General features: G+C 38.8%; 1 protein-coding gene across 1 annotated transcript; it reads left to right on the top strand.

Annotated features, from left to right (window-relative positions):
* Positions 1 to 1,937: 1,937 nt before the first annotated feature.
* buc (bucky ball) lies at positions 1,938 to 9,443 on the top strand. Its single transcript, XM_039753163.1, has 7 exons — positions 1,938 to 2,009; positions 2,471 to 2,543; positions 5,348 to 5,509; positions 5,584 to 7,194; positions 7,439 to 7,546; positions 7,626 to 7,739; positions 9,350 to 9,443. Exons 2-7 carry the CDS (start codon positions 2,537 to 2,539, stop codon positions 9,379 to 9,381), a joined length of 2,034 nt encoding a protein of 677 aa, XP_039609097.1. The 5' UTR covers positions 1,938 to 2,009; positions 2,471 to 2,536; the 3' UTR covers positions 9,382 to 9,443.
* Positions 9,444 to 10,346: the final 903 nt, after the last annotated feature.

Raw genomic sequence — 10,346 nt, 5'->3', positions numbered from 1 at the left:
GCTATAACCCCAATACTTAAAAAACCTGGTTGTGATCCTACTAATTTCAATAATTTTCCCCCATTTCTAACTTGCCCTTTATCTCCAAAATTCTTGAAAAATAGTAGCTATCCAACTTCACACCCACTTGTCTCACAATAATCTATATGAGAAGTTCCAGTCTGGTTTTCGCCCCCTTCATAGTACAGAAACAGCACTTGTTAAAATTACTAATGACCTCCTTATGGCTGCTGATTCTGGTCTAATCACTATTCTCATCCTTCTTGATCTGAGTGCGGCCTTTGATACTATTTGTCATACCACTCTCCTTAATAGATTATCTTTGATTGGCATTACTCACACTCCACTTGATTGGTTTAGATCTTACCTTTCAGGCCGCACTCAGTTCATACAGCTTAAAACTTTCACATCCCAACCCACCGCTGTTACTTCTGGTGTGCCCCAAGGCTCTGTCCTGGGGCCTCTTCTTTTTATTATTTACCTTCTTCCCCTTGGCAATATTTTTCGCAAATATAACATTAATTTTCACTGTTATGCTGATGACACCCAGCTCTACCTTGCTGGTAAACCCACCTCCTCTTTTCCACCACCCTCACTTATTGATTGCATTTCTGAAATTAAATCCTGGTTCTCTTCAAATTTTCTTAAATTAAACAGTGACAAAACTGAGGTTCTCCTCATTGGTTCAAAATCATCATTATCCAAAACCAATAATCTTTCTTTTATTATTGATAACTCTGTTGTTTCCCCATCATCTCAGGTCAAGAGTCTGGGTGTCATCCTCGACAGTACTCTATCTTTCCAATGTCACATTAATAACATCACCCGGTCTGCTTACTTCCACTTACGTAATATTAATCGCATTCGTCCCTCCCTCACTCATCATACTACTTCTTGTTCATAGTCTTGTCACTTCTCGGCTGGACTACTGCAATTCACTCCTCTTTGGTCTCCCTAATAAATCTCTTCACAAGCTTCAGTTAGTCCAGAATTCTGCAGCACGTATCATCACTGGAATCCCATCTTTTCACCATATTACTCCGGTCTTGCAGCAGCTTCATTGGCTCCCGATCAAGTTTCGTATTGATTTTAAGATTCTGCTACTAACTTTTAAGGCCATCCATAACCTCGCACCTCCATATCTGTCTGACCTTCTACATGTTGCCATTCCATCCCGTAACCTTAGATCCTCTTCCTCCACCCATCTGACCGTTCCTCCCTCCCGTCTAACCACCATGGGGAGTAGAGCTTTCAGCCGTTCTGCTCCCAAGCACTGGAACTCATTACCTGTGGATCTCCGAAATATCAAATCATATTCATCTTTCAAACGTAAACTTAAAACACATTTGTTTAAAATGGCTTTTTCTTCTTCCTCCTAATTATAGTGGTTTTGTTTGGTTTTAATTTTTAGATTTTCTGATGTTTTAAGTTGTTTATAATTGTGTTTTGTATTTATTTATTTATTTATTTGTTTGTTCGGTGTCCTTGAGTTCTCTGAAAGGCGCCTTGTATAAATAAAATGTATTATTATTATTATTACTCCAGTCTTTATGACAGATTTTAAAAAATCATATTGTTCTACATATTAACTATTTTATATGCTTATGAATTTTGTAGTTCACATTCCTTCTTAATGGATTATTGTGTGAGTAAATAAACTAAAAGGTTAAATTTCAAAAGATAAACTTCTGCGGCTCTGAACCAAACTGCGCTGGTTTGATAACGGATGGAATTGTGGAATCTTCCCGGAGTTGCTTTCATTCGAAAAATGCACGTTCCGTCTGAGTATCGTAAATCAACCCGACTTTAGTTAGGTGTGATGCGTAAAGACGCAAGCGGCTACTGGTACTCTGTTAAGCGCAGTAATTACAAGGTAACGAGCCAATTAAACGACTGACAATCGTTCTTTATAAATGAGCCGACAAAAGTGGCACCGAAGAGAGACTTTCAGCACTCTCCATGTTTTGGTGCACTTTAAATCTACACTGAATTTAATAATCACGTTCACGGTGTGTGAGTAATTTGCATTTCGGGGTTAGGACAGTTTTCTGCAAGGTTAATCTTGAACAAAAATGTAAAAAGTTCACCTTTACTTTTCTTAGGCGTTTTCACGGATGTGATACATTTATTAAATACTCAACGCCACTTTTGTATTGCGTTTTACCCAAATTTCAAAACATTATCCTTTGGCTTAATTTCACACCAAGTACCTGTTTGGCGTCGGTACGATTTTGAAGGCAACATCCCCTGACTCCTTGTGGAAAGAAACGGCGCAATTTATCAGAAAGTGGTGCAGATGCACATGCTACTGAAAAGAAGTTCTAAATTTACTAATTTAAGTTGATATGATTATGTAGGTGGTCTTCTGGATATGGAGACTTGTTCTGGTCATGTAACAATATACTTGTAAATGAACTGTATGGCTCCTTCTACACTAAGGGTTTATTTTATTATTTTTTTTGGATTTCAGAATTTCATTGTTTATAGCATCCTGTGCTGTGTGTCTGTCTTGTCTGGAATCTTAAAAGAAGTCGGCATGGAAGGTAGGTGCACTTTTAATGGCTTATTCACCTGCGTTTTTGAAAGCTTTTACTACAGGCACCCATCAGGAGTTCCCAAGTTCAGTCACTGTGGCTGTGGGTTTTCCTTCCAATCAGTTACACACATCTTGCAGTCATCTAAAAGATTTTTAATTGTGCATTCTTAATTATGTGCAACATGTACCCAATTCATAAGCTTGTAATTTTTGCCGTATCTTTAAAAGTTCGCGTTGTCATATGCTATACCTTTTTATCCTGTGGCGTTTCCTCCTTTTTAATTGCATCCAAATGCGAACAATCCGCGATGAACAATAGCGGCAAAGGTGCAAATGACACTGAATACTCCTGGGCGGATCTACCAGCAGGGCGTTCTGGGGGACCGTGACAACAAGGGGCGTTTTCATCAATCACACCCCTAATCCCCCCGCTCAATCGAATGACTTGATTTCGGCAAGCGGAGACTCAGAGATGGAAGTAACGCTTAGCATTTAACGACGTGGTGTCCATGCACTGCATTGTTTAAAGTAGTGTTTCCCCAAACTGCTGGGAACCTCTTGTGGCTGCAGGTTTTTGTTCCAACCAGCATCTGTTAATTGAACTGCTGGGATAATTAAGTGAACTGATATTTCCCAAGTTCTGTATTTAGGGAACAATATAGAAATTAGAAAACTAAGTTTGCTTAAAAATGAAAATGTGCCAAGCAGTTATATAGGAATGTGTTTTTTTTTTCCTTAACAGTATTTTCATCTGGATTTTCATTCTACTTTTTGAGGTGTTCTAATTTAATCCATTATTTACTAATTAGTGGATCTGACTTGCAGCCTTTGATTATTAAGTGTCTGATCTGCTTGTTTTAATTTGTCATTAAGATACAACAAAGGGGGGAAAATGCACAGAGGGCAAAATATAATGAAATCAACAAAAGAGTTAAGCATTTAAATCTATAGCAAAAGCAGATATATTTATAAATGTCGTATAAATGTAAAAATCCTGCTGCTATGCTTTTTTGAATGTCGAATAAAAGAAAAATACCAGCTAATTGAGATCATTGTTGTCACTGATTAGGAATCTGGTTGGAACAAAAACCTGCAGCCACAGGAGGTCCCCAGGACCGAGTTTGGGAAACACTGGTTTAAAGTAAGATCTCTGGGGTCTTAATTGCCCCATTTTAATGCTAAAGGGAGTCTTATACATAATTGTGAGCAACTTAAGAAAACGTTTAAATTCCCAGAATACCAAAATCTCAAATCACTTGCTACACGCCCCTAAAAATTAGCAAACCCACTTGGTAATTTCTGGGCTGACTCAAGTCAGAAACTAGGCCTTTATTTTTTAATAAAGGCACAAGGTGATTATAATGAATACCTGTAGTGGAGGTGGTCAACAGGGATGAGCTTCAGGACTGCGTAGTTAAGTATTTGATTACTAATCTTCCCACAAATTTGATGCTACACTGGCGTAGCGGCTCTATTTTGACACATCCGTGTCTGCCCTGCTCTTCCCTTAATGTCAGTATTTGCATACAATTCAAGGAGCAGACACCACAGAAATAAGATTTTTTTTTTCCCCAAATAAATCGTTTAAGAAAGTTAAGTGTTTAAAACTGACAAAACTGATTTTTGATTTTCTAAATCAAATACTAGATCACTTTTCACAATACAGAAAAGGGGGGTGGCAGAGCCAGCTAAACAAATTGACCCACTGAACTTTTTAGGATGAAAGCCTGTTGCCACAGTGGCACTCCAGGACTGAACAGGGAGTCAGTCTGGGGATCCGGCAGCTTGTCGGGCAAGGCAGAGAAGTCTAGTTAAACTGGGGAATTTTATTTTTAATATATGGCCACTAGGGGCCCCCGTTGCACCGTCTATAGCTCTTAATGTGTGGAAACGACTTGGTGGTCATTGATTTACACGACTTAATACTACTGATTGAATGGTTTCTAAAATGTTCAAAGGAGTTAACTTTAAGATACCTAACCTTATACAAGATTATACCATACATTTAAATGCTGAAGAGCATGGCTCTTCAGTGTAGGGCAGCTGCCTTATTTAATGCAAAAGTATTCGAACCTGGCTATTTACAGAAACGTGTGGTTTTTTTTTTATAAAAACACCCCATATTTAAATGTCAGTTTCACCCAGCTGTCAGGTTTATTTGCACAGAAGTAGTCCCTCCAGAAATTCATATGGAGCTGTCATTTGAGTAGCAGGTGGAGGGGAGAGTAAATGGTTGTGGAAAAACCTATGGCTTGATCTACAGATCTCCAGTTTTTGTATTTTGATCTCAACTTTAATTGACATGTGATTACTTACTGGCGTGCTACTTTAGAATTTTTTTTTTTTTATTAGCTGAAATGCATTTGGAACATGTATATTGGTCAATTTGGAGGTTTTTGTGGTGGCTATGCACTAGAAGTGTTCCAAACTGCTTGTGGTAAACACAGCTTCCATTTTGCTGTAATTCTGGTGACTCCAAAAATGCCACGGCAGTCTCAAGTTTTTATGTATAATGAACTTTAAGGTGGTGACTCATTTCTGTGCAAATCCATTACTATTTTTGGGGCTTTGTTTTCTGGTTACTGTTGACCAGTGATCACTTGTATGCTCTGTTTTATGTGTATGTAGGCATGAAACATTTATTTTGAAAGAATGTTTCACATTTAACCTGTGCAATGTTTTGAGATTCAGTTAGCATCTCCAAATAAAACAATCTAACAAAGATTCTTCTTGCCAAATATCTCAACCGGAGTCACAAGCTCAATTTACTTTGGTTACAGTTCCCTTTTTTGTTTGTTTTCCCTTCTCCAGAAGTGAACAATTCTCAGCATTCAATGGGAAGTGGACAGCAGCATCAGCATCCAGTAAACCACACAAGGCCCTTTTTCTATGTACAACCACCTTCTCAACCTTATTACTTGTATCAATGGCACATGAACAACCCTTTTGGTCACTATGGCTTCCATGGATCAGGTAGAACTCTAATACATGAATTAAACTGAATGATTTGAAGATTATTTGTAGTTAATGTGTCCTCTTATCTTTAGGTTTGCCCTTTGGACGTCCTTACTTGCCCCCTTATTCATACATGCATTATCCAGGATACATACTTCCGCAGGCACCTGTGCAACCAATGGATTACAGAAGAATGTTCCCTCATTTCCCTTCTGCTGGGGGTTATGATTTAAGATTTAGATATCATCAGACTCGCATACGAAGGGAAACTACTACTTCAGAGGTTCAAACAGAGCCCAATGAAGCTGTAGAGAAGCTGAGTGAATGCCTTGGAAAAATGGAGGCTTGTGATATAAGTGTAGAAAAAGAGATGGATTCTGGAGTAGCTTCTCAAGCCCCTGGAGAATTGGGGACACAGTATGAACAACCTAGTCCACAGCCTCAGAGGATTTCAAAATCTGGTAACACTATTTTTAGTGACTTGGCAGGTACAGCTTATGCAGATGCCAATCTCTGCAACCGTAATGCATCACAACGTGATGAGTGGTCTGTTAGTTCTTGTGATGGAGTGTCGCCACTTGATACTTCCTCAGTTCATGAAGATGTCTGTCATAAAGATACCTGTTTAGAAGAGCAAGAGGAGCAATGTGTGCCATCCTCTTCACCCATAATGTGCCAGCCATGTGTGAAAGTGGACTTGTCCAGTAAACCTGAGAAAACTTTGCTGGCTAAGGACACTCCTACAGGGGTTTTCTTTCAAGATCTTGGCCAAGGTAAGGATGGTGTTGAATCTGAGTCATCTCATGACCCTTCTGATAACTGGTTGGTTAATGATGGTATTGCACAAGAGTGCAAAAATGAATACAAACTACCTGCTTTACAGGCCAATGTAGAGAAGACCTCCCAGGATTCAAAATCTCATGAAGACCTTGTACATGATGAAGAGCTGCACTTTAGAATTCTGAAACTTCCTTTTCACACCATCCTAGCAGGTGGGGAGATGGATAAAGAAAATCCTTTATGGTCTGTGGACTCTCTTTCCAATCTTATTACCCCTTCAACTTTGTTATCAACATTTGGGAATGCATACTATGGCTACTATCCACAAGTGGCACAAGAACGCCAAAGTGTCCTCAGTGCATCTCTGGATGAGCTTTCCTCGAGAGATGAGATGTTTTCAACTGATGTAGAAGACATGGATTTAGTGCCTGGCCATATATACACAGGGAAATCACTTGGTCAAGACAATGTAGAGGAGCAAGATCATGTTGACAAGGGCTTTTTGGAAGAGGAATGTCCACTTTGTCCCCGACAAAGAACTTGTGCAACTTGTGGCTGTTGCCTGTCACAGGATGCACATGGTGGGTTAGAAGCGGAGAATGATACAAGTGAGGAGATAACTGATATTGTTGAAGACTGTGAGTCTGACTCTATAAAGAAAGTCAGAGATTCCAGGAAAGTGACCAATCTAAAGAGAACATCCCATTTAAAGCGTTCCATTTCTTCCTGTAGTGCAATTAAGCACTCTTCAAAGCTAAAGCCAAAGAAAAATTTAGATGAAGTTGAAGGCTCAGTATCTCCAGATGAGCAGCATCAAAACTTTCCTGGTCTGGGTAAGGAGTCCTGTGAGGAGCATAAGATCTCATCCAAATCAGAAAAGCATAGAGGCCAAGACCATCATGTTCATCAAAAATGTCAGATGGGTAAGGTGTTCCTATTACTTTTTTTTTAAGCTCTGCTCTGTTATACAACTGCTTTCTGCTCAAAATAACTGGGGGTGACCTTAACAACCCATTTGCAATGATCATGTTCAATTTACTGTGAAACACCAACTACAACGGGCAAGTGAATGTCTACAGAACCCTGGTTGGGGAAGGGGAACAGTAGTCTTGCCTAAAGAGTGAGTGGTTAGATGCATTCAGTGTTGGCTATGCTTTTCTTGTTTAGAAAGACCATGTAAAAATACAGTGATGTCTGACCAGGAAAGTTGGGAAAGCTATGGGGCAAAGCCAAGGAGTAAACCATGGAAAACTTATCCAAAGGCCAGAGACCAAGGTTTGTGCACACTTATCTTGGTGTTCTTGGGTAAATCTACTTTTGGAGACTTTGTTTACCTTTTTCACAACCTTTACAGAACGGCCCCCTAGGAGAAAAATGTCTTGCAAAACAGTTGTGTACCAAAGGCCAAGGAGAAATGAATATGATGAGAATGAGGAGGGTGAGATTCCAAGAATTCAAAGAGGCAGAGGTTAGTATAGCAGGTTTTTTCCTCCCCTGCAAGGAATCTTTGTACACAATTCTATTAAACATTAATTAGGATATTTCTCAAACCAATTACAATTTTTCATTTTGGTCATGTCACTTGTATACTTTGACTATGGTGGTGAACGTATATAAAGTGTCCCCTGCATACCCGATTTACTTTTACTGAACCATTGTTACTACTAAAGGAAATTGTTAACAAGACTCCCCCTTCTCTCCCCTGTAATCGGTTTAGGTTTCTCAAGTGGTTTTGGGTGCTCTGAAGCGGTTGGGGGTGTTTTGTGTTGGTACTAAAAGTTTGACCCGAGTATCAATACCAGCTTTTGGGCATTGGTACTGGTGCCAGAACGGTTCCAAAGCAATAATGGATACCTACAAAATTACACCTTCTGGGCTTCCTCTAGCCTGCCTGGTGTTGTGCACTATGCACCACTTCCCTCTTTAACTTGGTGTGTGCCAAAGTGGTAGGTGGCAATTCCTGTGAAATCTCCATTGCATTGAAGCTTTGGGAATGGAGAGCTGTAACCTGTGAGGTCAAGACTGTTTAAGGATGTGGTTTTTTTTTTTTTACATGGCCACCCACATGAGGATTGGGGAATGGGTTTAAGTGGAAAGCTGACACTTGCTTCCAGTACTGAAAAATCCAATGCTTTTAATATACCATTTTTAACTTTTAGTTTTACCAGGGTATACTGTACAACCCTACTAGCTATGTGCAAATACAGGCCTTTTGCAATGTGGAGCTTAAAGCACTAAATTTTGGATATGGACTCTTAACAAGCAAGTGCACTAAATGTTTGAATTTAATTTGGGATATCCTTTTATTGCTTCCCTTAAGGGACACTCTTGCACCAGAACTGCTGATGTATAGATAAATTGGAGAACTCAAAACTGTAACATGGTCTGAATAATCTTGACAATTGAATCATATAGGATTTAGGTGAAGGAATTTATTATTTTATTTTTTTTAATTGAGCAGTGCATTTTAACTGAAGAGAACATGGGGTGTGCAACAGGCTTATAGTTTGCATTGCCATAGAGCCTAAAACATTGAATGTGATATGTGCTGTAAGGTAAGATGGGAATAAGCAGAGGTTAAACACCCAAACTGGAATATGTGGTGTTTTTTTGTCCCATCATAGACCTGTCCCCCAAAACAAATTGGTGAATTGCTAGGAAGTCCATGCTTTGAGATCATAGGCAAGTCAGTTACCCCTACTGCTAATGTTTTGCACACTAGTGTACAACTAATATACAATGAACAATGTGTGTATCCTAGAACAGATTCATTAATGAAGAATTTGATTAATTGAAGTCTACAGTCAGGTTACAGATCCCAAGTGGCCTGTAGCATTACTATACTGTATATACAGTACTTTATTGCAAATTAAGTTAGTCACATGCTTTTCATTCTGATACAGTAAGAGGGTTCCCCCAAGCACAACTAATTTTAAACCTGGGTTGTATCTTAAGCTTTGACTAAATGTTTCTGCAGAATCAATATTAGAATTTGCAACTGAGCTTTAATGTATGTATATGCAATGTATTTTATATTCTATATTTGACTCAGTAAATCTTACTGTACCTTCTTTGTAGGATCCAGCAAGAGAAGAGGCACAAGATATTGACTTTTGCCACAGCTGCACTTTACCACAAGCACAATTCTGCACATGGAGCACTTGTAACTGGACACATTTTTTGTAAATTTTTATTTTTTAAATGACTGAAGCATCAACTCTGAAGAGCAGTCTAACGCTATTCCACACTGGCAATTCCAGAATCTCTTTTGAGAATGCAGTTTTCTGTAAGCTCGAGGGGTTTCTTGTTTCTGGCCAGCATGATCAGAGTTGCAAACCAGTAAGTTAAACCTGGTTATTTGTGGCTAGTGTATAATCTTTAGTCAACGGTATGCTTCTGGGATACTTGCAGCAAGTGAAGCAGATCAAGTTTTAAGCATATCAAATCAAATAATGGGAAGTAAGAGCTCTTCTGTAGCATGCAATATCTTAAATTACTGCTTTTGATGCTCTTGTAAGTATGGCCACTGGTTTACTGTAAAGTGTTCATAAAGTCTACTCCCAAGATACTGTTTCAACGAACTACTACAGCGGTTGCTTTCTACAAAATACAATGGGTTTGTTATCCTTTGAACTTGGAATATAACTAAGCAATGTCTTATTTCCACTGCTCATTTTTGGTTTTCGTTGTAACCACTTTAATCTGACCCATTTTAGATGTCTTGTTTAATGCAAAAAGTCTGCAGCATTTTCTTGACTCAAATACTGCATCCTGTATAGTGCAAAGAAGCAATGTGTACAATAAACAAACACTGCAATAATGTGTCTGTTAAATTTAAACCGCTTAACATCGGAACTTGGCAAATTTTTGCAAATTGTGCGCACACACACTGTCAAAGTACACTTCTCAAGACCAAGTGCAAAAATGTTAAATGCATTGAATCAGCTGTATGTCTTAACTATAAAGTGGGTTATGATCTACTTATTCTAACAGTTTGCAAGTGATGGGCATTAATGTATTCTAGACATGACCATGTAGTTCAAGCTGAATGACTAGGATGGAATCTGTTGGTACT

This window comes from Polypterus senegalus, chromosome 5 (genome assembly GCF_016835505.1).
Source record: "Polypterus senegalus isolate Bchr_013 chromosome 5, ASM1683550v1, whole genome shotgun sequence".
Lineage (NCBI taxonomy): Eukaryota > Metazoa > Chordata > Cladistia > Polypteriformes > Polypteridae > Polypterus > Polypterus senegalus.
This window is presented reverse-complemented; position numbering and strand designations above follow the sequence as displayed.

What these genes read in the sequence shown, in the direction of transcription:
- buc (XM_039753163.1), top strand. An exon ending in CTATGGCTTCCATGGATCAG is followed by an intron (nt 5,510 to 5,583) that starts GTAGAACTCTAA and finishes TCTTATCTTTAG; the next exon opens with GTTTGCCCTTTGGACGTCCT. An exon ending in AAGAATTCAAAGAGGCAGAG is followed by an intron (nt 7,740 to 9,349) that starts GTTAGTATAGCA and finishes CCTTCTTTGTAG; the next exon opens with GATCCAGCAAGAGAAGAGGC.